The 27912-nt window shown below is 39.1% G+C and overlaps 3 protein-coding genes across 3 annotated transcripts in view; 2 read left to right on the forward strand and 1 right to left on the reverse strand.

The window, feature by feature from the left end:
• RHOQ (ras homolog family member Q) overlaps window positions 1–7576 on the forward strand; it is a 23970-nt gene extending 16394 nt beyond the window's left edge. Inside the window, exon 5 of the mRNA XM_058801286.1 lies at window positions 618–7576. Coding sequence (XP_058657269.1) covers window positions 618–773 — 156 coding nt within the window. The 3' untranslated portion in view covers window positions 774–7576. The remainder of the gene's footprint in view (window positions 1–617) is intronic.
• PIGF (phosphatidylinositol glycan anchor biosynthesis class F) overlaps window positions 1–19893 on the reverse strand; it is a 25749-nt gene extending 5856 nt beyond the window's left edge. The window contains exons 1-6 of the mRNA XM_058801284.1: window positions 19865–19893; window positions 19433–19679; window positions 17677–17768; window positions 16730–16846; window positions 12147–12255; window positions 1190–1323 (exon numbers count right to left, since the gene is read on the reverse strand). Coding sequence (XP_058657267.1) covers window positions 1210–1323; window positions 12147–12255; window positions 16730–16846; window positions 17677–17768; window positions 19433–19660 — 660 coding nt within the window. The 5' untranslated portion in view covers window positions 19661–19679; window positions 19865–19893 and the 3' untranslated portion in view covers window positions 1190–1209. The remainder of the gene's footprint in view (window positions 1–1189; window positions 1324–12146; window positions 12256–16729; window positions 16847–17676; window positions 17769–19432; window positions 19680–19864) is intronic.
• Window positions 19894–19912: 19 nt separating this feature from the next.
• CRIPT (CXXC repeat containing interactor of PDZ3 domain) lies at window positions 19913–27644 on the forward strand. Its single transcript, XM_058801287.1, has 5 exons — window positions 19913–19982; window positions 21961–22026; window positions 22437–22491; window positions 23137–23240; window positions 25335–27644. Exons 1-5 carry the CDS (start codon window positions 19967–19969, stop codon window positions 25397–25399), a joined length of 306 nt encoding a protein of 101 aa, XP_058657270.1. The 5' UTR covers window positions 19913–19966; the 3' UTR covers window positions 25400–27644.
• Window positions 27645–27912: the final 268 nt, after the last annotated feature.

Raw genomic sequence — 27912 nt, forward strand, 5'->3', positions numbered from 1 at the left:
ATGAAATCTTGTGACTGCTTACCAGTTAACAACACTTACTTACATTAATGAGTAGGCCTATGTAATTATACTTTCTTGTCAGTAACAGTTCTAATTTTCAGTGTAGACACTTGTAAAAGCTATACAAGCTATGTAAATATTACTCAAAGATAATTAAAATCCACAGACTGGTGGAGGTTGGAAGGGACCTCTCCTGCTCAAGCAAAATGTTGGAAGCATCTTTTAGACACTATTTGAGAATGTTATACTACCACTGTAACTACTGTGTGGATAATGCTTATCAGGACACTTACAGAGCATTTATGTATGAAACACAAATGAGTAATGTAATAATTTTTTGCTCTTTAATTATCAACCATATCTTAGGCATCCACTGCCAATCTAGAGAACTTACTTCTTTCCCACAGAAACCAATCAACTTAAATACCTTCCAGATCTTTGGACAAAAGATAAATATTATTTTCTCCTACAGGGGGGTGCACATTCAGATAACTTTTTTCAGATTGCAGCCAAACATTGTAATGTTGCTATGGGGGGAGGAAAAAAAAGCAGAAGTGCTCAGATGGAATTGAACAGCTGAGACATACTGCTATTGAATTAACTTATTTTCTTGACAGATAGGAGCCTACTGTTACGTGGAGTGTTCAGCTTTAACACAGAAAGGACTGAAGACTGTTTTTGATGAAGCTATTATAGCCATTCTAACTCCAAAGAAACACACAGTGAAGAAGAGAATAGGCTCAAGATGCATAAACTGCTGTTTGATCACGTGAGAGACATTTGACAATGGCCAGGCTTACTGTGAAATTCTACTGATTTTAAATACAATGCATTAAGTACATAGTGAATTTGTTCCAGGTTTGAAAGTTAAACCTACGTTTCTGCCTTCTACAACCAGTGAAATCCAGAGGAATAAAATCAAACTCAACGAACTTGTAATAAGAAGCCACCACACCTGTTACAAATATTTTATTCAGACTGGAAGGTACAATCTCTCAGGGTTACACAGTCTAGAGGAAGCAAAAACTGCACCATGCTGAAATGGCATCTATGTGATTTTACTGAGTGGAGATGCTTGGCCTGAAATACTCTGAATTTGGACAGTGTTCTGCTTTGACTATATATATATATATATCTTAAAAACCCCCAACTTTTGCACAGCCTGTATGGAATCTGCACAAAGAAATACCTTGTCTCTTTTTGCTCCAGTTATCTGCTTTTGTATGTAAGCTGCTTCCGGTTCCAGTGTATCCACAGAGGTGCAATAATCAGACCAGCCATATAGCCAAAGGTAGCTCCGAGGGAACAGGAAATGGGCCATACCTGAGGGGAGAACACAAGGCAAAAGCAGACCATGAGGAAAAGGTCTGTGGTTTTTGTACTTCATGAGCACAAAGTGTAGGTACTGAAAGACAGTAGTCTTATTCTACTTTAAAGCTTGATGTGCTTTCCTAAAAATGCCAAAAGCGTAACAATCATCTTCATGAACACTAAATGCTGTTGTACAGTTTTTAATTAATATGCATTAAAATGTAAGCAGGCTTCTGGCTATTGCAGACTTTAGTTTGATAGTCCAAAAGCTATGTGGAAAAAACCACCCCTTAGAAGTATTTATATGCCCAGAAGCATTCAGCTGACCTGACTTCCTACTCTGCTGTATACATTTGGGTACCTACGGATTTCTCAGCAACCTCTCCTTTCAATCTCTCATGGTGTTTTGAAACTTTCAGGTGTGTATAAAGGAATTAGTATTCAAATAAGGCCAGAGACTGAGATAGATAGAGGTTTGTTGGCTTTTTTCTTGAAAAGTATATGAAAGGATAAATTTCCCTCTGGCTAGCAGTAGGGAGGGAACACAAATTTGGAAGCTGACTGAACATCTTGCACCTAGATCATCAAACTTGTAGTAAGCCAGTTATGTCAAAGAGAGCTTTAATTATATGCTCTATTTTCAACTATAAGAAAAGGAAGCCAACTCAGTAGATCTGACTCACTTTACCAAACCATCTATTACCCAGAGTAGTAATAGAATTTTTCCCTGCTCTCTTTTTTTAATAATTGGTATTGATTTGCAGGGAGGAATGGCCAAACCAAGACTTAACCAGTTTGTCATCAGATGTAGCTTATAGTACCAGTCCACTACATACTGCATTTGATGAAAGTCTCAATTAGGGCAGTAATGAATTTATTTATTTTCGAATAAACAGAATTCCCAGGCCTCTTTAAAATTCTCCTTTGCTTTTCTTTTTTTTTGCAAGGACAGGTTTGTAGTTCCTGCTCTACAGAGCATATTCCTAAAGCAAGTATGGACTGGACTCTCCTATTCTTTTGTTTTTTAAATTAAGGGGGATATTTCTCCCCTCCCCATAGTACTTGAGACTGAGAAATGCACTAGACAATACAAGAAACATCCCTATCTCCAGCCTTCTTTTCTACTTCACTTTGACTTGCAATTCATGAATATCAAATGAACTTACTCTTAATGGTACTGGTTCCTCCTTTCATTCATTTTCCTAGCTCTGATTCTTCTCTTTACTTCATTATCACTTAAAAGAATATATTTATTCACATCCTTTGATCATGGGAATTTTAACTACAAAAAAGAATAATGTATTTTGTCCTCTGCTCTTTCATCTTCAATCTCCTCAGTTGTTTCATCTTCACATTCCTTAGCATTTACAGCTTTTATTTGTTATTTGGAGGTCTTAAGGAGTGTAGCAAAGATGATTACTAAACAAGGTGCCTTAGGTACTCTTTATTGACCTTGTTTCATTCTTTCACTTTCATACATTCTGTCTCTGCTGCTTTTGTTGCTGAGTATTTCAGCAGTTGCCTCTCAAGCCAAAGATTTGCTTGTTTTCATTCATCTACTGTGTATAGTAGATCATCTATAAAAAGCCTTGAGAGGCTTTGGCATGGTAAGTACTACATGCATTTGAAACTCACATAAGTTTGTGGCCTTGGCTAAACTTACACTTCAGGTGGATCTTTTCAACTTTTAAACAAAATGTAATTATTTCTAGCATTTTGCATATTACACTTGTCTAAAGGACAAAACAATAAAAAAGTCTCTGAAACCCTTCTGCTCACTCAGTACTGTTCAGATGGAACACAAGTCATACTTTTTTATCCACTGATGAAGTCAAATACCACTCCAATATCCACAAAACTATGGACAAAGGCTTCTTAACTCGGTGGTGCTTTTACATCAGATTTGCTGAGTGATCAATGATCAATCCTTCATCAAATTTTTACCTACATTAGGTGAATTTGTAGTTGCCTATTTGCTTTCCAGAACTATAAGTAGATGATGGACTCTGAATTGATCATATTCCCCTAACTAGAGAGCAAATATCCCTGATGACCGAATGACCCTGTATATTGTGCTATTTTGTGTATAGTGGGTGATTATTGGTATGATTAAATACATATCTGATGATTGTTGTAGCCTCTTTCACCTGACTGAACTGCAACTTGGGCGTGTTTTTTCAATAGCTGTGTAACTTTTATACCAATTATGCCTCTGTCTGTCTTCTAAAACATTCAATTTTTGCTTTGGTTTTTAAAAGTCAGTGTTACCTTACAAAGTTTCAAGCTCTCTCTCTTAACAGTTGAATCTCTGACCTCAGAACACTCACAAATGGCAGGTGGAAAAGATAGGGAACAAAGGGAAGAAAACATAAAACATGCCATCTCCCCATCTATGAATAAGACAGAAAGAGACACCACCTCATCCCTTCTAGTGGCATGGAACAGAGGGGTACTAGGCCAGGCACTTATTCTTACAGTGCTGCTTGGACAGCCCAAAGTAGTTCTGAGGGCAGTTTGGTCTTTTGAAAACTCCCTCAATACAGCAGTTAAAAGCTTGGACTTAAAGAGTGTTGCTGTCCTTCTGCCATTTTCTCTAACCCTCAAGACCTGGCAAAACCCCCTAACAAACAGGTAATAATAATAAAGGTACCACTTTTGCACCTTTTGTTCTTGACTGATGGTTTTTAGGCTACATATAGCCTGAGGCACCCATGGGTATATCTAAAGCAGCAAGTTATCAAAGACAGATTAAGATATGGTTCTTAAGCACAGCAGCTACACTAAAATAACACCACTTTCACATGATTTTGGCTGTCTACAAAAATGGGTTGTTTCTTTCTGTGGAAGTGGGTTGCTTTATTTTGTATTAGCTGCTGGCCTCATTTTTCTGAGACCCAATCACTTTCTTCTGGACCTCTTTAAATGACTTTGACTTACTCAATTGGCCTGCTTTTGCCCCCTCTTTCATATTATCTCAAACTTGTCCTAAAGTCCTTGACTTGGTATGAACTGCCTGTAAGTGATAAAAATCTAAGCAGCAAATATCTGTCTGCCTGTTCCAAGAGATTCCATTCTGCTTGCTTAAAATATGAGACTTGTAATACACGCCTCTCATCCCCTGAGAACTTTCCAGCTCAGTTCCTCCTACATCATGCTCCCTTCTGCCTTGAGGAAGCTGACATATCCTGCCCCAGTACTGATGTCATGTCTGGGCTGGGTCAGCAGCAGGGGAATAAGATGTTAGGCCACATGGCCTAGCTGCACTTTTGCTGAGGGGAAAAAAGGTTGATAAGGAGAGAAAAGTGTGGGGAGTGCAGGAGATAGAATAGAACATTTTTCATGAAACTGTCATGAAATGCCTTATCTGTCTCAGCAGCTGGGAAGCATCAGCTACCATTCTCACAGCCTAACACAAGAAGAATCAGTTTTTTACATATCAAATGCATGGCGAAAAGGGCAATTTTAACAACCTGTAGATTATTACTAGGAACCTGAACAGCAGCTTGGCAAAAACAAATCTTACCAAGAACAAAAAATGTATTTTAATGGACAGAGCATGAGGCAGTGTTAAATGCAAAGCAATTCTGACTTCTGCTATTTGTTTAAATTCTCTTTTTGCCTTTTCATCAGGCAGCAGTGTTAGGACTTCACAGGAATTTCTTCAAGCTAGCTTAATAGACCTGCAGAACTGCAAGGTTTTTAGTGTATATTAGAACTCATTTTAAGAATAATGACCCAAAATAGGAATTGCCAACCTTTCAGGACATAAATGAGCTAGTTTCCCTCAGCGCTCTTTAGAACAGCTATGATTCTATGATGTGAGAATGCCTAGCATACTGCATGGAAAGCAGAGCATGTTGCAGGATCCCAGCAAGGTACCCAGCTCTGCTGGACTGTGCATGCAGCTGGCTAAACCAGAATTCTGACTGCATGACAGTTTTGTCATCCATTACGAGTCTTGCATCCCATGCAAGGGAATTATATAGACATTGATAAGGACATAAGGGCCAGATGCTTATAGACCAGAGGAGCTACACAAAGTTTTTAAAGATATTATGAAGTAAGCAGCTGCCTGCTGGAACTTTGGTTATACAAATGCAAATACAGTGGGGCAATCTACTGTACTTACTTTTCAGTAAATTTAAGAGTGTTTTTCTCATATTCCTAAACACAATTTTTTGTATGCTTACTGTTTCAAAAAACTAATTTCTGACTGTCAATTAGAAGGCTATGTAATAATTTTTGTTTCATTTTAAAACTGAATAAATGAGCACAATTATTTTCCCTTCCTGTTTCTAACATGCCTTAAATTCCTGATTGTTTAGTCTGTACTGTCTGAAAAACTTCAGTACATGCCTTTAATCTATTTTGGTTGCATGCACATGTTAACTACAAGTGTCTTATCACATTGTACAGAATGTGTGTGTTGACAAGCACACACCAAGAAGAAAGTGTGAGGCTTTTTTCAGGCTGGCATTTGTAACTAGAAGTTGATTTCATGGATTTGTGTTCTAAAGTTATAGCAAGCATAACAGCCTTTGATCTCACCATTAAGGTTTACATTGAGAAAACACATTATTAAATAAACAATGATAACCACACTAAAGTGGAACAAGCTTCTCCCTCTGTTTAAAACAACTCCAATTGTGTATTATCCCTTGTTCTCATATTAAGCAACTTCTCTTATAAAAAAACTTTCATAGTAGGAAGTAAATGCAAAAAGGAATACAAGAAGGAAACACTCTGAGCCGTGTTAAGAAGAACCAAAGTAGAGTGAAAGTTTAAAGTCCCATTTCAGCTGACTTGAGTAAGCACCAAGAACTGTACCCAAGATTCTCAGGATTATTTTTCAGGGTACAAATGTCTGAGAGCTATCTAAGCTAATATTTACAGTCATATTGGCTAAATTACATGGCAGTCAGTCAACTCAGGTGAGCTATATCAGCACTACCTATTATGCTTGCAGTATCCACTATGAAGTAGGAATATAGCAATTTTACTTCTACTTAAAGATAACACTGTAAGCAGAATATTGTTTCAAAGTCACTTTTTACCACTAGTAACAGGTACTACAGATCAAAATTATGCTACCAAAAAACCCTGGATGTATTGGAGGGCACGCACACAACAAACACATTATTTAAAAGTCTGCTATCAAAACACGCAATAAACCCAGCAATTTCCCCAGTGAGCTAAATCCAGTTGTCAGAGGCAAATGCTGTACCTGAAATAATAGTTCCACCACATATAAAGTGTGCTGATAAGTTGTGGTCTTTAACTCTACCACGTTGTTCTACAACTAGTTTCCTCAGGCTGAGTAGAGAAAGCATGTGCCTAGTAACTCCTACATCATCCCCTCCTGTTTCAGTGGTGGTGTGTTTTGCAGTTCCACTTCTCAGTGACACATGAAGCCAATATCCTGATCACATGTGGTTATTAAAAGCACTCCATCAACGTGAAACAGGCAATCTGGAAAAACTAAACAACTGTAAGAACAGAAGTTATTTTCTATTTCTTTGTAGAACTGTCCTGGCTAACTGTAACCCTTACATACCCATTGAGCTTCAGCAGCCTAGAGGCATCTTGAGATGGATGTACAACTCTAAATGGTTAGGACAGCCTTACTTAAATCATTACAATTAAGTATTGCAAACTGCTTTAAAATTGCTGAAAAATAGGATAACAATCTCAAAACACGGGCAAAATTAGTCTACCAGTCTAACTGAAACATGCCTGGCAGAACAAGTCCTGGAAAGTTTGTTGTTTTGTTCTTAATACAGAAATGTAACTACTGTAGTGCCTAAACTGCATTTCTGTAAGGCATTTATCTTTACCTTTGTCTGAGATAAGCTGAATTCTAGACCTACAAGCAGGAATAACAACAGACTAGGCATCCCTGACCAACTGTTTTGCATAGTTACAAAATTTTTCTTAAAGCTAGCAGAGGAGTAACGTATATGGCATGCTTAAAAGATGCTTTAAAAACAACAGAATAATGAAAAAAACCCAAATCATAGGACACTCAAACTGACTTTCAACAATATATTTTATAGTTCTAACAGAAATGCTTTATATTTTTTTCATCTCCATTCGCAAAGATTATTCAGAAAATTAATGTTAGTTTATTTCTGAAACAATATTCTGTTCCTGTTAAGTAATAATTACTTAGCATAGAAGTTGTTGTATGCTTAAAAAATGCAATTAACATTATTATTTTTGAGGGTAGAGAGGCACACTAATCTGAATATCCCCTGTATGCAATATTTTTCAAACATTAACATGGAAAATAAAGTGAAGATTTTCTGAGACATCTGTATTTATCTCAGTTTTGTTGCATGTCACAAGATGTACGCATAAAGAAGCAACATGTTTCCTTTGCTTTGTAAATAACTAAGGATGAAGTAGCATTTGGGCTTTAGTCATTAGCAGATGAATTGGAATTCTTCTTATGAAATTCATCATCAGGTTTACTCCCCAGAAGCCTGAAGTACTTGGAAGTAAAAACAAATTCTAGTGAAAGACAAAGGATGCTGACATCTGATTTTCTGACCAGGTAAGACCCAGGTAATAGTACAAAAGTACAACTTCTACTGATACATCTCAGCCACAATGTAAAGCAACGACTACCACATAATTTTTCAGTTCTTCTATTAAGTTTGCAGGAAAATATGATAGACTCAAAACAGACTGCCAAGGGCAGGGAAACAGTAGCAAAAAATGAAACCAGTGTTGCTTTTTCTTTGAAGGACACAAAGCAGAAGAACTGTGGTAGGTGTGAGCATGGCAATTCAGATAAGTATCTTACAGAATAGTGCAGACAGCTTTATTTAATACTCTGCTGGGATTCCAGCATTCTCCAACTGCCTCCAACCTCTTGTTTGCTTTAGGTGAGTCGCTACAGACCACTTCCATTTGAAGACCTTTCTATCAACAAACCAGATTTCACAGAAGCAGCTTTACATTCCCCCATTTGTGAATGATTTTTCAATTTAAAAGTTGACTGCAGACACCAGATTTGATTAAGTGCTAAATTCCAATTAAGTGGAAAAATATGCCAATTAAAGACACAGTGAATTTTTCTGTATAGCTTGTTTCAGATTATGTTGCTGTAACAAAGCTAAGTCAATAGCATTTTTCATCCCAAACTCACAGCACATTTCTGTACCAGCTGGATATTTTGTGGTTTTGACAACTTTTGACATTCCAGGGCTACCAACAGAGCCAAAGGTCAAAAGCAAAACCCCTTTGGTTTGCTTTATCAAGTGATATTTCTCAATAATTGCTGATCCATCCAGTTCATGTAGTACCAACCTCACCTTTTCTGTGACAATCTGCCAATAATGAATTGTCTGAAGCTACAGGTAGCAATGTAGCTGTGTTTCTATTGCATATTGTTACACCACAAATACTAACAACAATCAATACAAACATCAGAACCAGATTTTGCAATAAGCAGCCTTAAAGGCCTTAACACTGCTCTCTAAAATAATAATATCACTTTAGTCTTCCCCAACGAAAAAGATTTAAACCACATTTTCTGCTTTAAAGCAGAACCACTTCCACTACAGATCAAAAAACCAATTGTTTACAGCACAAAGGCTAAAATACAAAAAGGAAAACAATCACTAATGAAACCTCTTTTTATCTCAGAAGCTGGTCTTGAGTTCAAAGACTAAGCTGCTCCATTTGAGTCCATTTTTGGACAGGAAAAGGGTAAATCCAAAACTGTAATCCTCAAGCTCTCTGTTTTTAGGCTAATACGAGAAACAGCTGATGTCAGAAGCACGACAGCTTAATACTTTACTCATGCAGATGTCTAGAAGTAATTTGGTTTTGACTGGGTTCTGATTACTTCTAAGTCACATTAAGGTCTACGTTTCTTTCAGACCTTGCTTGGGACTTAATCTGTAGGTGCTCCCCTAAACATTCCAGCTGAAGTTCTGTGGAGTTCTATGCAAAACATTAGTCCTTGTATTTGGGGGAGATTAAAAATATTATTATTATTAATCCTGCAGCTGTATTATGTGCAGATATTTTTATGTTCAGTAAGTGGTTAGGTCACTCAGGGGCAATCAGCACTAAAGATCATCTTCACAAAGTAAACAGCAGACTCTTTTATGAGGATCTTTCCTCTTTCCCCTGTATGAGGTTGAAGACAACACAGAAAGCACTTTTCCTCTTTTATTGTTATAGTGAAAGAATTCACTATGAGTTTCTGTAATCACCTGACATCAGGCAGTAAAAGGAATAATCTCGCAAAAAGGGGCTTTGTGCCAGTGCCTAATGAACTTCTGAAGAACACAAAAGTCTCCTGGTTCTGAAGATTTCTGAGACAGCCATGCAGCTACTACATGCAATACCTGGGTTGCTGAACCCATACTGTTCAGCAGGAAGAGAAAGACAAAAGACATCAGCTGTTGCATGAAGTTGTGCTTCCCCAGAACCCGATTTACAATATATCTCTTGCCTGAGCTGGGCAAGCTGGGAAGCAGTGTTTCCTGGGCAAATACTGAAAATGCCTAGGCAGGACCCTGCCCCCACTTCTATGGTTTAGTGACCAATATTTAAGAGATCACCTTCACAAAAATATTAGATTATTAATAGGTCATTGAAAACTTCTGAGAGTTGTGAGCAGGATCCTTGACAAGCTATTTTAAAGAGGTTGATTTCTGCCTTGAAGATCTGTTACAATTTTGGTGCTTCACTGTGTTGCTCTGCTGAAAAACTGGACTTGTAAAAACTACATTACATTTTAACAAGAACTTTTTTCATCTCCCCTAATACAGCAGATCTCAAAAACTTAGCCTTTAAAACTTAGCCTTTAAGACTGTTGGAGTGGCAGCCTGCAGGACTGATAAGCAAACTCTCTATGGCTGCTCTTGAACTGCCCACATCATTAAAGATCAAGCAGGTCAGACTCAAAGTGGAACCAAAAATTTCTTCCTCCATCCCACTATTCAAAACTCTATAATGTGTAAGATGGAGAAGTGAGGATGGGAAAAATGAGGGGAAGGGAAAGAACAACAGCAAATGCTCTAGATCTAGGCAAAAGATCTTTGATGTCGAACTTGAGTCATAAACTCTCCCCTGCTAACTTTGGTATCAGGAGTATGTCAGAAATGAGGGTGGAGAGGGTGAAGGAAAAAGGAAATTGCAGACATACAGGGAGCACTGGGGAGTATTCACACCCAGAAACAGCCAGTGACAAGTTTGGGTATCTGAAGTTTCTGCAGATGCTTTACTGTTCTGAGGAGTCATTTAGTATCATTTCAGATGTTTAAGTGTAGATTATAGAGCTAAATTTTCAGTCATGTTTGTCTTTTATTAACTTGGAAGACTTTTCAAAGAGCAAAAGTTTTCAGACCATTATCAAACTTGTGTCTCCCACTATCGGAACATATGGGAATGGACCAAAAGCTAAAAACTAACTCTACCTAAAGTATCTGTCTTCAGCTATTGGTGTCTTTGTTTTGTTACTCAGAGCCCCCTGACCTAAGTTTTCCTCATATCATTGGTGCATAAAAGGTGGAGGTTTTATACACAGCACATTAGTAAAGTCTGAGATTTTTGGGAATAAACAACACCTGCCAGATGAGACATGCTATTTTAAAATCCCATCTGATTAAGGAAAAAGCGAGTGCCTCTCATCAGCACAGGGAAGTGAGAAAGACTTGGAAGGAGATTGCATTTCAGTGAATCCCTTGATTTTTGGATTACATTCATGTCTGTCAACAATTAATTAATGTCAACACATACATATGCCAGATTGATGGTTAAATATCTAGCAAGAATAAACCAAGTGTTTTCAGGGAAGAAACTATTTTGCTTTAAATATTAACTTACTCCTCCATTATTTTTGAAATATACTGTCTAACTACACTACTGCAATGAAAGACTAATGGCATAAAGGCTGTGAGCTATTCACAGAAGACAAATTTTAAGTGCAGCTGTAAGCCACAGCATCCCTATAATATCACAGTGGAAAGTGTGCTGCCTGTTACACTGATTTCTGGAAGAAACCTCTGAAACCATCTGCTGAACAACAGGCCTGGTAGACACTACTCAGCCAAGAGTGAATGAGTTTGGTATTCAGACGAAGTTACAAAACACTGAGCACATGTAGGAAGAAGCTGTTACTAGTGCCATCTTTTTATGGCAATTGCAGACTTCAGTTATGTTTAATTGAATCACTTTTCCATGCCAAAAAACATAGTAAGAAATTAGCATAAACACTGGAATTCATAAAGATAGAATTGCAATGCCAGCTTCACATTTCTTCTTGTTCAACTAAAAAGCTAATGTTTGCCTTCCTTAGAAATCACAAGTGTTTAGTACAGTGCTTTGGCTACACCATTTCCACAAACTGATTGAAATCCATTTAAAATACCTTCTGTTAAAAGCTTTTATGGAAGACAGGAGGGAGCTAAAACACCAGGAAAGCATTTCTTTCCCTACCTGTGAACAATAAAAGCTACTAGACTGAAGGCAAACTTGAAGCCATCTTCATCATCTCCCATTTCTCCTCCAGCTTGTCTAGCTGCTTCTTATCCAAATCATTAGAGCTCTATTCCATTATAAAATTTGCATGCAACAGACACTCACAAGCATGTAATAAAGAATCTATTTAAACTGGAAATAAAAATAATGCATTTTACTTCCTTACACCCTAAGCACAGATGTTTCCAAAGAGTTGGTAAAAGTTTGGCATAACTGTAGGAGCCGCTTGTGACCAAGTGGTGACAATACACCTGAACAGCTTCAGAGCAATTTTGTATAGTGTGCCTCTCCAGAAAATTAATATTTTGTACCTTTATGGTAAGGGTGCAGATACTAACCTGCCAAGGCCGATCCCAGTCAAGAGGAATAGGAAATGCTCCAAACCAAGCTCCAAGTATACTGCACACAGAAGTAATCTGTAGACTGCTTTCCCATATGGACATAGCTCTGTAAAAAGTGTGTTAGAAGTTTTCAACAACAGCAGAAGTTACCATGATAGAGTTAGATCAGATTTCTCCCCAAATTTTTGAGGCTACAAACAGACATAAAAATTCACATATTTGATAAATAGCATGCAGGTTTCTCCTAAAACATACAAACGGGAAGTAAAAATCTAAGTTGCATAATTTATCTATAATTACAATCTTTTAATACCACACTTTCAGGATTTGTTTTTCCTTGAGATGTTTACTGCAAAACCTAATTTATGTTACTTTGAAACACTGCTAGACTGAACAAATAAATCTATCTCGATAGCTGTATGCAGTGCAGGGAGAGGCAGACATGGAAGTGTACTGTGGGACTGTACAGAATAGCACAAGCACAGTCACAGAGGACTCTGTGGTGTAGACATATTTGATGACTACAACAATTCAAAATTTAACACAGAAGTCCACTATGAGAATATTTCAAAACAAGTTTCCATCAACTGAAAAGAAACACTGCAAGTAAATGTAACTGCACATGGGAGCCCTTTGGTAGCAGTGCATCCAAGTTCAAGTACATTGGCTGCAGGATAATTTTTTTGCACACTAAAGAACTCTTACACCACCAGTCATGGCACACATTGTAAGAGATGTTAAATTACTGCAGTCCTCAGTTTATAGCCTTCTGCCACTGCTGACTTCAAAAGTTTTTGAAAAGCTGGATTTCTGCTAAACAGATGAGCACTTACTACCGTCAATGCACCAACTGATCGCTCTGCTCAGGCCATGAGCATTTGGGTACTTGGTACCAATTAAGAAAAGAGCAACAGAAACTCAGAAGGCAGTAGGGCACAGTTTCAGGACAGCAGAACCAGACTAGCAGAATCACTGCTCCAAATCAGTACAGCAGGAGAGCTGAGTTTAAAGTTTGCTACATCTCAGATTATAAATCTACACCTGTTAACATCAGCTAACGGAGGAAAAAAAAAAAGAGCATTTTTATAGCTCAAAGACTAGAAGCACAGTAAACTCTGAACTTTGCATGTGCTGTTTAGGTTGGATGACATGAACACTTGGTTTTGAAGAGAATAAAATTTCTTTACTTCCAAGAACACACTGCTGCACTTGCTATTCACCAAACAGCTCACAAGTTTAAAGCAAACATTTTTCAATATTTGCAGTAAAAAATGTCTTGCAGCCTACAGTACTGACAGTGCAAGGTTGACATTTTGAGCACAACTATTTCTTCTACAATAACATGAACCCTTTAACTTAAAATACTCCAGTTCACAATCCTACCAGTTTGAGATTCTTTTTACTGAAAAGTCCTGATGTAACTGGAAAACTGTTTAGGAGTCTGCACACAGAAAATTCTTTTGAATTATTTTCAGAAGCTGAATAACTGAGCAGGGAGCTGTCAGGCAGAACAAGGAAGAGAACATTCACAACAACCTTAAAGCAGCAAAAGAGACAACAGAATACACCAAGGACTGACTGAGGTACAGTTATACCTCACAAGACATCTTGTGTGTGTGGCAGATTCACCAGAGACTGCTGTACCATATGGAGAGATCAGACCGAGTTCCAAATGCAAAACAGAATTAGCAAGGCACGGTGCCCAAGTGAAAAACAGCCATTGGCAGTTTGGCAACTATTTCAGCTGCTAATTGAACCCCTCTGCAGCAGGGACTGGCTACCCAAAGGCAACCTGACTTGTCCTCCAGCATCATCCTGAAGGAGCAATTACTTTTTAAAGTCATTACTTAAGTACTCACTTTTCTTCTTGGAATGACTGACACTTATTGGGATTTTTGAAGCTATTATTTAAACCATCACATAAACTCCTAATTTGCATAAGACTGACAACTGCAGCAATGTCTATAAACTTTGCATTTTCCACATTTCTTTCATTTAAACTAAGATAATCCTGCAGACAAAAGTAGCAAGGATTAAGATAATAAACGAACATTAGTGGCAGAAAGGTCTTTAAAAGCCTAAAGTAATTATTTAACCCCTTTAAATTACACAGTACATTCAGTTCCACATCAAATAATGTTTGAATTAAGAGGTTAGCTGACAAAATAATCTATTGAGACAGCTCCTTCATAGACAAGATTTGGAATTCTTGGCTGTAGTAGGACTAAATACTAAGGAGCCCTTGGTGTGTGATGATGGCCCTACATTTACAAGGGGCATTTAATGTCTGTAAGAGTAAACAGCTCACAAACGAAGTGATAAAACAGGCATAATGAAAACAGGAAGAAGCCCTAATGATGTGGGTTTTTTACTATTTTTTGGCAACATCCAAATAAAATCTCTTCTCTACCCTGATTACACCTTATAATTGCTATTATAATTTCAACACACTTTCTCAGAGCAGTGATTTGAAACAAACAGTCTCCAAGAGGAGAGAGTGGAAAAAACCCCAAAAACTGGTTTCTTAAAGACTATTATGCAGGAGGCTATTTCAGCTAAGTTACTGAAACACCATTTAAATAACAGTCACATGCTGCCACGAATGCTGATAACCCTTTCTGCAGCTCTTACTTCCCTGTAACCACTCGCAGCAGCACATGACAGAGAATGATCAGTGCCATGACCCTGACATCAGTCACAACTCTCAATGTCAGAGTAAGGAGCCCAGAGATGCTGGCGTGGGCCCACCCCTTCCCAAAGACAGAATTAGTGAAAAGGGCCCTATTTATAGCTAACTAAGAATGGAAGCCTTTGTCATGTAGAATATACAGACTTTTTCTCACACATTCTATGTGCACATAGGCTTAAGGTTACTTAAGTCTAAAGTGCACTCAGGTACTTAAAAACAATTTTTTTTCCATACTAAGCTATACACCTAATCAGACTTTCAAGCTAAATGATCCAGTGCAATTCAATTCCCTAAATTCTGCTTTCAAGGAAAGCAGCTCTGTTGATTTCACCTAACCATCCTTTTCTTTCATTTAACCAGTCCCACCTCATTCCACATGGTTAAGTCAGAGACAACCTTTTAATGCATGTCTACACTCATCTCATGCCCAAATCTAAGATGTTCCAATTTCAAATGAAAAAACAGAAGATTATTTTTAAATGAGCAGCTTGCTACAATCCATAAAAAACCCTGCTACAATATTTCTTTGTAGTGCATATTCACTAAAAGTGTAAACAAACATCATTAATAATAAACATGTTTCTCACATAATGTCACATGGCTCACTAGTAAGAAGTACTGACAAATCCTCACAGCTAAAGTGTCAAAACAAGACAACTGCTTCCAATGCAATGATTGTGCTGAAATTGCATTAAGATCTAGACAAGGAAAGAAAGAAATCAACAGGCATTCAAAATCTACCTGGCACAAAGACAGACTGATATTGTTATACATCTGTTCAATTCAGCTGTTATTTCACATGCAAAAGCTCCAAAGATGACCAAGTGAATCAGCAAAGATTTATTTTGGCTAAATGACTCCTTGCTTTTATTACAGTATATTTACACTTCCACTGAAAATAACAAGTGTAAATGACTTGAATAAGGATTAAAGATATTTTTCAGTGCATTGAGAACTGAGATAAACCAAAATTTAATACCTGAAAGTAGCATTAAAGTCTCCTCCTCTAAAGGAGTGCAAAGCAAAAATAATTCCATAGGTTAGCAGTGTAATACAACCTTTTGCTGTCTTCTGAGATGAGACTTCACCATTACAAACTATTAAAAGGGAATGAATACTAAAATTTCATTGAATCTCAAGCATATGTGAAGCCTCTTTATGTTTCAGTGTTCCATTCTTTCAACCTGCTATTATTTATGGAATGACAAAAGGCAGAAGAAATGGAAATGTTCTGAAAAATACATTATCCTTGATAGATGCTAATGCCATGGCCACCACTGGAGGTGAAAACACTGTTAGAAGGCTTGTTTTACCTTAAACATACTCCTGAAAAAATTAATCCTTGAAAATTCTGACACTCAAAACAGCTTTCTTTGAAATTGAAAAAAGAGCATGGGTTAATATTACATAACTAAGAACAGAGCAAGTTATGTGTAATTTTCAATATTGTATCCAAATTTAAAACAGGGCTTGTTTTGACTTCCTATCCCTACTTTAAAAGTCGTATTTACAAAGGTACTACTGGATCATGTGCAAGATTCCCCATGCACAGCTCAGTGTCAGGTCTCCCCTTTATCTGATAACCATCATATAGAACTGCACAATGTTTTTACTTTAGTAGAATATGTGCTGGAACTTTACTTCCTTCAAACACATATAAAGTGAAATTTAGCATCTGAGTACCAAAAATAAAAAGAAGCTGTTTTTCTGAATCAGTGTCTTCAAATAAATCTTTGTCAGAAAAGCTTTCATATGTCTGTAACCACAAACACAAAAACCACCCATCATCCAGGAAGTTCTTTGCTTTCCAAAAATTCCATTATATATTTTTTACACCAATTCTGTCCATTTCTATTCAGAGAAATATCAGAAACTTTAGATTAGGACTTACCCATTTTTACTAAATACCCGTATCCATGCCTGTATGTTTGGTCCCAGCAAACACAAGCATTGTAAAGTAGTAAATGTAGACAGAAGAACTGCAAACAAAAATGTCTCAGTCACTAACCTACAAAAAGAAAAAGAATATTACAAAATTAAGTGAGGTGGTTGCTAATGTTCTAAAAGTTCCAAGATTCAGGAAGAAAAAAGCCCCTCTAACTCAACTTATGAAAGCACGTGTGCTTTCTTAAACCTCATATTAAAGAATAAAATATTTTCTTCTTACTCTGTAGAATAGTAAAGGAAGCTGGAAAGAGTTCTGCTGTTATCTCAAGAGTCAGATGTAGCAATTTTTAAAAAACCACAGTTGTACGTCACAGAGATCATTAGTTCTAAATTGAAGTGTGCTAGGATACTTACTCCCTTATTCCATTTATTTTTCCAGTTGTGACAGCAACCATGAAACCAAACTACATGAAACAATTGTTAGCCAACTACTTAGTGTATCTCTCAACACCCAGGTTGCTTCACACTTCTTTCTTTAAACTTTCATAACAGTGAGAACACTAATATCAAAAGGATGAAAAACAGGCAAGACGTGTGGTTTAGAATCTTATAGGGAAAATGACTAAATGAAGCTCCAAAAAGTGTTTGTGTCCATATGTTCACCATAAAAATTAAAGTAAACAGTTGTTTGTAACTGTGTTAGAATTTTTATTTACAGAAGTCACATTTAAGAGCTGGCTTCCAAAAAAACCAACTGAACAAGCAAACAAAAAAAAAGCCCAAAACAACCCAAAACCAAGAGAAAGCTGAAACAGCCACCCTTCTTCCCCCAGCTAGGAGCTGATCCCTTAACTTCTTGTGTACCAGAAAATTCCCAAGTACTTATACCAACACCTGCAAGGAGAGCTGCCCCTTAGAATATTTAGAGAAAGAGAGGGTCTTCTGACTTACTCTATGAGAGGTGCTCCATAAAGAACAATAATCGCATGAAACAGTATGCAAGACATGAAAAAGTATACACAGCATTTTAGAAATCTGGATATCTAAAAAAGAGCAATGAGGTATCAGAATAATGCTTCAAACCAAAACATAAGTAACACACATAGTCTATATCTTATCAAGAGCATGGTACTCTGATTACTTCTTTCATTTCAGCTGCAGCACAATACCATAGCATGGCACATTTCAAAACAGTTTTCCTGATATTAATACTTTAAATAAATAATTTAAAAAATCACACTCTACCTACAATTTTTTTTGGTGCATCCCATTAAGCAGGGCAAATATACAAAAAATATAACCAGAAATTACAAGATAACCACAAGTAATTTTATTGGACATTTTTACACTTCTGTTTTACAGCTGACTGTCATATCCATTCATTAAAAGGCAACTCTCACAAAAAGTGAAAAAAAATTTAAAAGCAAGAAAACACACAATATAAAAAAGTCTGCTATGTAAAGAATCAAAATTACATTAACTAAAACTACATGGCATCTCTTGAACTTAGCATCTTAAATTCTGAATAGATTTGAGAAATATCCACAACTTTCTATAAGTCTGCAAAACACATAATATTCAATGAACTTAAACGAGTTTCTGGGTACTCACTATATCATGTAGAAGCACAAACACTTGATAAACAGTTCTGATCAGGTCACCAATGCAAAATCCGTAACTTTCCTTGAACCCTTATTTTTCTATATTTATTCCTTTCTATATTTATTTCCTGGGATGAAATCTCACCTAGAACATGAAGTGTGCTTCATTTTCATATCACAGATGGTTAAAACGCTTCCTTCCCATCATGGCTTTGTGCATTTCACATCCTCCTCAGTCAGCAAAACTAGACAGGAGCTTTGCACACAAAGATATGCTGGCAGGGATGATTACTTAAATGCTTAAAAACCACCTCAGAGCATTACATCTTGCCTGGCTCAGCAAGTCAGGAGCAGAAGACTATTACTCCGACTTCAAAACTCTGGGGAATTCCCTCCCTGCTGGGTAAGTCATGTGCTGCTCCAAAATCACTCTGTTCCAAAGTTTTTCATTGGAATTCATATCTTTAATTCTCCCCGTTGCAAACTGTAACTACAAAAAGTTTCTCTCAACTTTAGATTCTTCGGTATGCAAATTTCATAATTTCATCATACAAGGAAAGGCAGACATTTTAATACTTTTCCATATGATTTTTTTAGTTGTTGAAATGTAGCATAGCATCTCTTTTATGTGTCAGATTACAAAAAAAAATATTTTTTTTTCCTTTTAAAGCCATTACAAACTTACAACTACACACCAGAAGTGTGTGATGACATTTTTTCCTGATATATCCACTTATCAAGAAGATAAGCCAGGCCTGGACTGCAAAATGAGTTTTGAGCCAGGTTTAATTTGAGCCAGGTTTAATTTAATTTTGCCAGGTTTTGCCACCACACAAATTCTTGGGATTACAAAGAACACTGCACTGACAAGAAACAGGAAAGCACAGAATCACTCACCTGAACAGGTTATTTACAGGTAGAGAAAGTTTGACATGATGAAAATACTGAAAAATTTGTTTCAAAAGGTGCTGCACTCAACTCACTAATGGAAAATGAGACAAATCAAAAATTGTCTTCTTTCTCATTTGATTACTTCAAAGAATTTGCTTCCCCTCTGTATTGCCTGGTAACAACTTAAGAATTTAAAAAAAAATAAAAAATCTTACCTTGTGACCAAAGGAACGTCTCTTAGGAGACTGATTAGTTTTAAGGACTAAGTGCAAGATTATATTAAGGGTAGCAACACAAACAGAACAGACACACAGCCACGCGAGGTGCGTTCCCAGCACGCTGAATCCGTCCAGGAGGAAAGCGGGGCCCAGCGTGGCCAGGACGATGGCCAGGGCGCAGAGCAGGTTGGCAGCCAGCAGCCTCCGCACCTCCGCCTCCCTCATGGCGTCCGGGCAGCGGCACCTGCAACACACCGAACCCCGCCCCGTCACCGCCGCGCCGGGACCGCATCCTCCCCGGCCGCGGCGCGCAGGGCAGGGCTCCGGGCCGGGCCGGGGGCCAAGGGGGGGATTTTGGGGCAGGAAACAGCTTTTGTTCAAAATAAGACCAAACCCCGCGCGGCCGCGGGCGCCGCTCACGCCTCTTACCGCGGAGCGCGCGGCGCCGCCCGGCTGCGGAAGGCGGCGGGGCCCGGCCGGAGGCGCTTCCGGGGCGGTGCCGGAAGCGGCGGCGGCTGTGGAGGGGCCGCCATGGTGTGCGACAAGTGTGAGTACGGGGGTACGGGGGGCTACGGGCGGCTCTGCCCGACCCAGCGGGCCCTGCCCTGCCCGCGGGGATCCAGGGCTGCCCTGAGCGGAGCAGCCGCCGCGGGTCCCCGGCTGCTCAGGGCGGGCCGCGGGTGGCGGTTGCCGGCAGGGCCCTGTGTGAGCTGTCGTTCTTCCCTATGTGAGCTGTTGTTCTCCATATGTGGAGTGTATTAATGTGCATAGTTTAAATGGTTTTGTCCTGTATCAGCAATAGCGTGAGCGGCAGGACCGGGGAAGGGATTGTCCCGCTGTACTCGGCACTGGTAGGGCTGCATCTCCAGTGCTGTGTTCAGTTCTGGGCCCCTCAATATAAAAAGGACACTGAGGTGGTAGAGCAGGTCCATAGAAGAGCAGCAGTGCTGGTGAAGGGCCTGGAGAACAAGGTTTGATGAGGAGCAGCCGGGGGTGTTGGGGTTGTTTAGTCTGGAGAAATGGAGGCTCAGGGATGGCCTTATGACCCTCTTAAACTCCCTGAAAGGAGATTGTAGCCGGATGGGGATCGGTCTCTTCTGCCGGGCAACAAGCCACAGGACAAGAGGACATTGTGTTGAACTGGGCCAGGGGACGTTTAGATTGGACATTGAGAAGAATTTCTTCCTAGGCATGGAGATGAGACATGGGAATGGGCTCCAGGAAGGTCCCCGGCTGCTCAGGGCGGGCCGCGGGTGGCGCTTGCCGGCAGGGCCCTGTGTGAGCTGTCGTTCTCCGTTCTCCGCCTGTGAGCGTATTAATGTGCATAGGTTAAATGATTCTGTCCTGTATCAGCAATAGCGTGAGCAGCAGGACTGGGGAAGGGATTGCCCCACTGTACTCAGCAGTAGTGAGACCGCATCTCCAGTGCTGTGTTCAGTTCTCACTACAAAGAGGACACTGAGGTGGCGGAGCGGGTCCATAGAAGGGCAGCAGTGCTGGTGAAGGATCTGGAGCATAAAATTTGATGAGGAGAGGCCGAGAGTGTTGGGGTTGTTTAGTCTGGAGAAATGGAGGCTCAGGGATGGCCTTATGACCCTCTTCAACACCCTGAAAGGAGGTTGTAGCCAGATGGGGATTAGCCTCTTCTGCCGGGCAACAAGCCACAGGACAAGAGGACATTGTGTTGAACTGGGCCATGGGACGTTTAGATTGGACATTGAGAAGAATTTCTTCCTAGGCATGGAGATGAGACATGGGAATGGGCTCCAGGAAGGTCCCCGGCTGCTCAGGGCAGGCCGCGGGTGGCGCTTGCCGGCAGGGCCCTGTGTGAGCTGTCGCTCTTCCCTGTGTGAGCTGTTGTTCTCCATCTGGAGCGTATTAGTGTGCATAGGTTAAATGATTCTGTCCTGTATCAGCAATAGCGTGAGCGGCAGGGCCGGGGAAGGGATGGCCCCAGGGTACTCGGCACTGGTGGGGCTGCATCTCCAGTGCTGTGTTCAGTTCTGGGCCCCTCACTACAAAAAGGACACTTCTATGGAGCGGGCCCATAGAAGGGCAGCAGTGCTGGTGAAGGGTTGGGAGAACAAGGTTTGATGAGGAGCGGCCGAGGCTGTTGGGGTTGTTTAGTTTGGAGTGTTGGAGGCTCAGGGATGGCGTTATGACCCTCTTCAACTCCCTGAAAGGAGATTGTAGCCGGATGGGGATCGGCCTCTTCTGCCCGGCAGCAAGCCACAGGACAAGGTGACATTGTGTTGAACTGGGCCAGGGGATGTTTAGATTGGACATTGAGAAGAATTTCTTCCAAGTCATGGAGATGAGACATGGGAATGGGCTGCCCAGGAAGGTGCTGGAGTCACCGTCCCTGACGGTGCTTCAGGAAAGACTGGACATGGCACTCGGTGCCAAGGTCCAATTACATGGTGGTGATAGGTCACAGGTTGGACTCCATGGATTCAGAGGGCTTTTCCCACCTAATTGACTCTTGTGCTTCTGAGTTTTTTCCTTTGTAATGTTTCCTTATGTAGGTGAGAAGAAGCTTGGAACGGTGATCACTCCTGATACATGGAAAGATGGTGCAAGAAACACTACAGGTAACCTCAGCAAGGTTTAGCAGCTTGCTTTTGAGGTATTAGAAAGCCACCTGGGCACCTGAGCTATGTTACCGTCTTAAGACCAAAACTTAATATTACTAATCAAGTTAAATATTAAGTCATGTACTTTCCCTCCCATGCTGATTTAATGCACTGGGAATTTATTTGCCCAGAACTCTTTCATATTGAATTTGTCTGGTTTTGTTCTCTGTTTTTTTCCTTCTTGCATGGGAGGGCAATACATAGAGTATTTAAATGGGGCATAAAATGTTCTGTTCCCCTAATGCTGTGCTTAGTATTTTATCTCTCTTTGTGACTTTATTTGCATATGTGTAAAAGTTGTAAATTAAGATTTTTAAAGTATTCTTGGAAGGGGATAATTGATTTTGGTTTTGTTTTTTTTTTTGTAGAAAGCGGTGGTCGTAAATTAAATGAAAACAAGGCATTGACCTCAAAGAAGGCAAGGTTAGTACTTAACACTGATTTTGGCTAAAAACATCAGTTAGCAAACTAACTGAGGTCTGTTTCCTGCATAGCTGGGCAACCACTCCAAACTTGTCCAAAGTACACTTCATAAAGTAAAATTGCAGGGATTATGGTATTTGATTTGTTGGTAAAAATACATCCATACATATTTCATGGGTGATTTCTGCTCAGCCATAGAGTATTTTATTGCAGTTCTCACTGGAATTGCTGGAATTTGGTGCTGTTGTATGAGAGAAGATGAGAATACTTATTTTCTGTGCTAAGATTGCCAGGATAATCTCTTGAGCATTTCCTTCATGTCTGCAGGACTTTCTGTTTGCAAGGGGCCAAGGAAGGTGTTTTAAGTTCAAAGTCATGTAGTATCTTAATAAAAATAAACATTTCTAGTTCTGCTTTCATGAAGTTGTTGTCTGTGATGGAAGAAATGTCTCTTAATAGGGAAAGTGGGAGCTTTTCTGCATACTTTGTGTAGCCTGTTAGAAATAATTATTGTATGTCCCTTTTCTAAATTACAGTTTTTGCTGGAGTTTCTGACTGCACCCTCTAGCTTAGACTTTTTAGGATGAGGCAGAAAAAAGACTTCATTTCAGGATGCATAAATAAAATATTTTTCCTTTTTCCCAGGTTTGATCCTTATGGAAAGAACAAATTTGCAATATGTCGGATTTGTAAGAGTTCTGTCCACCAGCCAGGGTCCCACTATTGTCAAGGATGTGCCTATAAAAAAGGTGAGTTTCACTGAGTGCCAAAATACCACAGCTTGGCTTGGGACAAGAGAGGAGGTACAACACTTAAATTTGTATTTATGAGGAGAAGTACAACACTTAAATATGTATTTATTTATTAAGATGAGATTTAATTGCTATCTTCAGCTACTGATAGGCAGGCACAGGGAACATGGAGTCGGACTCTTAGGTACACAGTAATAGAATAAGAAATAAAGTACACAGGTTAGAATGTGGAAAATTCTAATTATATACAAGGAAAGCAATTTTTGAGTCTGGGAGTGATCAAATACTCTGGTAGCAGGAGCCATCAGAGATTGTGGAATCTTTACTGCAGATATTCAGAGAATGGCTTGAACAGTCCTGAGCCAGGACTGTTCTTTCTTATCCAAGTTGGCTGTTTTGAGTGGGGCGTGACAAGAGACTGAAGGAGATTCTTTTAAACCGTTGTTATTCTGTGATTATGCTTTTTTAGAATGTTTCTGGTGTCTGAAGCAGTACATTTGGAAATTTAATCTTGGCAATTGCTTAGAGAACTGTCATCTAACAAGTTTGATTTTCCTCAAAATCCCAAAAAAACCCCTGGTCTTCTAAAACTCAGTTGCTTGTTGCAGTCTCTTTTCTGGTCCCTTCTCTCCTCTCCCATTTTTGTAATAACTAAATCTAAAATTCTGGATGGAAAAAAGCATCATGAAGTCAGTTACATTATTTAATGCTAAAGAGTTCTTATAGCATGAGGTGAACTGATTTTTAGGTGCAGAGCTACAGCTCACCAGCTTTGTTTATGAAATTAATTGTTCAATAAATATATGCTGTGTCACTGTGTCAGTGGTTTAGCAGCCTGCTGTAGGAATGTTGCCTGCTGAGTCCTCCCCAGACAGCTGCCTGAATCCCATACTGTAGAACCTTGTACTCATTCTAAAATTTGTCTGGTTTGGGTGGGCTTCAGGATTTGATATTTCTTTGTGTATCTTTCCAGGCTGAACCTGTTATCTTCATAAAATTAGGAACTTTTTTAATTGAGGTTCTAGCTCTGACCATCAAAGATGTCATTAGGGCATACTTCTTGAAGCAAATGCAGTCATACAGCTCAGTGCTTCAGCTTTTGCATATCTCTGAAATTGGGAGGCAATCTCAAGTTAATTAATCTCAGTTTAAACCTGAAGTCAGTATTTAGTGGGCTGCATTTTGTTCTTCAGAGTAAATCATGTGCCATGTTCTCTGCTGTTCTCTTCCTAATGGACTGCTAGAAACATGTCCAGTCATGATGTCAGTATATGACACAATTTGGAGAAAGCAGCAGTAGATCCATTTTTTGTCTGTAGGTGAATGTTTGTGTAAATTGAGGTGTGGTCCTACCAGATAAAAGATTTAGCACCTTTCTGCTTTGAAAGGAGAGGGAAAGATTGAGACAACCCACCCTGCTGCCCAACTTGTGTACATTTTGGTACTCTGGTCTTTTGACTTGACACTCTTAGAGTTTAGGACAAGTACTTTGGGACATCAGTGTTCAGCACTTCAACTCTCAAGTATTCTTGGTGTTCATTGTTTTTCACTTCTGCTCTATAAATACCTTAATTCTATGAAAACATGTTCTGAACTTCCACAGTTCTCCAAAGCACTCCACCTGTGAGTGTCCCATTTAGCAGTCAGTTTGTTGGTGACTGTGTTTTCTTAGTCGTGCTGCTGTCTGCCCATCTCAGGCCTCGTTTGTGTACAGGACTTAAAATGATTAGCAGTACACCATTTCTACCTTTTGGTCAGAAGTGAGCCTTTCCTGGCTCTCTTCAGGCATTCCAGCAAATTATAGAGGCTTCCAGCAGTATTGTGAATGATAATGCTCTCAAAATAGAGTTTATTTTCTTCAGAGGAAGGATTACACACAGGCTGCGCATATTAATTTGTATTAGAAGTTACAATATTACTTCTAAGTTTGTAGTATCTATTGAGAACATGTCTGAGAACAGATAGATTGTTACTAAGAGCTCATTTGAACAATTTCTTGAGAAAAATGCTTACAAAAACATAGTAACTGTGTTTTTGAGTAAAGATTTTAATAATTTTAAAATCATTGACACACTTTTTGTGTGCTTATAGGCATCTGCTCAATGTGTGGCAAGAAGGTCTTGGATACGAAGAACTACAAGCAAACATCTGTCTAAATGTACTGACTAGTCTTTTTATGAACTTTACCTTCTGTGTCTTTGTACAGTAACTTTTCTCTAAAATGATTTGTGAATATTACTTTCTGGATTATAGTACTTGGAATGAGAGGTAAAGACAGCCTGCTTGCCTAAAATGTACATAGTATTTGATTATTGTTGTTTTAGCACTAATATTGACTGGTATTTAAAGGTAATGGCTTTCAGCAACTGTTAGAGCTCAAAGGGAAGGAGAAGAAGCAAGTGGATGGGTTGAAATTAGATTGCCATCAGAACAGAGATCTTTGAGATGAAGACTTTTTTTTTCCCAATCACAAGTCTTCTGCTTGTCTCATGGTCATGTTTTGTAGATGTATAAAATATGAACTTGCATCAACTCATTAAAGTATCTTCATTTAGTTGTATGTCTGTAAGTATTTATAATTATTCTAATCCCAAAGTATTGTGACCTTGCTCTTCAGATTTTAATGCAATTGTCCTGTTGTATTTTGTTTCTGCCTACAATATGGTTGGTTAAATCACAAATTGTTAAGCTAGTGAAATCTGGTGTGTTGCCCTACCAGCAACCAAGCCCCACTGCTGCTCCCTCACTCTCCCACCATCAGGATTGAGGAGAGAATTGGAAGGGTAAAAGCCTGAAAATGTGGGATAAAGACAGTTTAATAGGGAAAACAAAAGAGAGAATTAATTCACTACTTCCCATGGGCAGTCAGGTGTTCAGCCATCTTCAGGAGAGCAGGGCTCCATCACCCATTATGGTTTCTTGGGAAGACAAACTGATCACTCAGAATAACCCCCTTGCCCCTCTTCCTCCCACTTTATCCACTGAGCATGGTGTCATATGGTCTGGAATGTCCCTTTGGTCAGTTGGGGTCACCTGTCCTGGCTGTGTCTCCTCCCAGCCTCCTGGGCAGCCCCAGCTTCATTCCCATTGTGGCAGTGCAGAAGGCAGAAAAGGCCTTGGCTCTGTGTAAGCCTGCTCAGCAATAACAAAAACATCTCTGTATTATCAACCCTGTGTTCAGCACAAATGCAGAACACAGCCCCAGTAACCCACTAACACTGAGGAAAACGAACTGCCCCCCATCCAACACCAGCACAGGCTTCAGGACTGATCAGCTCTTCCCTTGTTAGCCCCCAAGGAGACTTTACATATGGTATCAGGTGGCCCAAGGCAATAAAATAATGAGCATCAATTTCTAAATATCTCAGTCTCATAATATTCTAAGGTAGTCTGTCTTTTAAATACTGGGTTTGAGTTCTGTAGTGTAATTGCTTATATACATGTCAAATTTAAAAGATCAAAGCAGGCTGCCTGCTTTCCAGCTCTAGTTTGATACAAGGAGTCAGTCTCTGAGCATGAGAGGCTGGCTGTGGCTCTGCAATTCTTTTGTCTTTTGCTTAGTTTCTACATATTAAAGCAATTCCTGTTATGGAGCATAATTATTCCTCTGCATGTATTTTAAGAAAATTATTCATTCTTAATTCATGGTTAATTTTTAATTCATTCTTAATTTAGGGCGAAGAATTATTAATTCTTAATGCATGGTGAAGTTTTTACTAGACCTATTAAAGTGTTTACTCCCCTGCATCCTCCTCTTGGCAATTTCATGCTTCTGCAACTGTCTTTCAACTGTAACAGAAAAACTACCAATGAGAATTTCCCTATCAACAGATTCTGTTTTGGGTTCCTTTTTGTTCTCATATGATTACAGAGGAAACTACATGACTAATGGAAACTGAAAAAGTTGCTGTTCCTACTGTAGGGCAAAATGAAGAACACTGGGTTACAGTTATCCTCTGCTGTTGCCTTCCTGCCTTGCAGTTGCTGAAGAGGTAGTTATTTTTGGCATTTTATGTTTGCTGAGAAGCTTTGTCAGGATAGTGGAATGAGCTGGGCCTCCCCAAAGAGAGGAATGCTGCTGCTTTTTATTGCAAAAGCTTCTCCTACTGTAACAACTGCATGGAGATACATGGATTAGCTAGCTGGTGATAGCTTGGTGTTGGCCACTTGTTTCCAAACACATCAAGGAATTCCCATATTAGTGTATATGACGCATCCTTTATATGGTTGAGAAGAAAATGTCTGTCATTGGCTTCAAGTTTCACAGCAAACTTGTCAGCAGTGTGTGTGACAATTTCAGGTGGCAGGTTCTCCAATAATCCCTGAACTCTTCACCCTTAATGGATATGTGCTATAGGATTGATTTTTGCTATTCTGTGAATAAAACTTCTCTTCCTAAAACTGGCCAGTATCTCTATTTCAAAAGCATGGCATCATAATTCTTGAATGAATTGAATGTTTATTGCACTCCATAAATATTGGCATTGAATGAATTCCTCCTTTTGAAGGAAGTATTGAAGATTGAAGAACAACAGGAATTTAAATAATGTGATGCTTGGTTCATATTTTTTTTTGTGAATTGAGCTTTTTTACATTTGTTTTATTACTGGACAGCTGCTTTTGCATGTTAGAATCTGTTTTTGTTGTAAAAGGACAGGTTTTGATTTGA

Source organism: Ammospiza caudacuta, chromosome 3 (genome assembly GCF_027887145.1).
Source record: "Ammospiza caudacuta isolate bAmmCau1 chromosome 3, bAmmCau1.pri, whole genome shotgun sequence".
Taxonomy (NCBI): Eukaryota; Metazoa; Chordata; class Aves; order Passeriformes; family Passerellidae; genus Ammospiza; species Ammospiza caudacuta.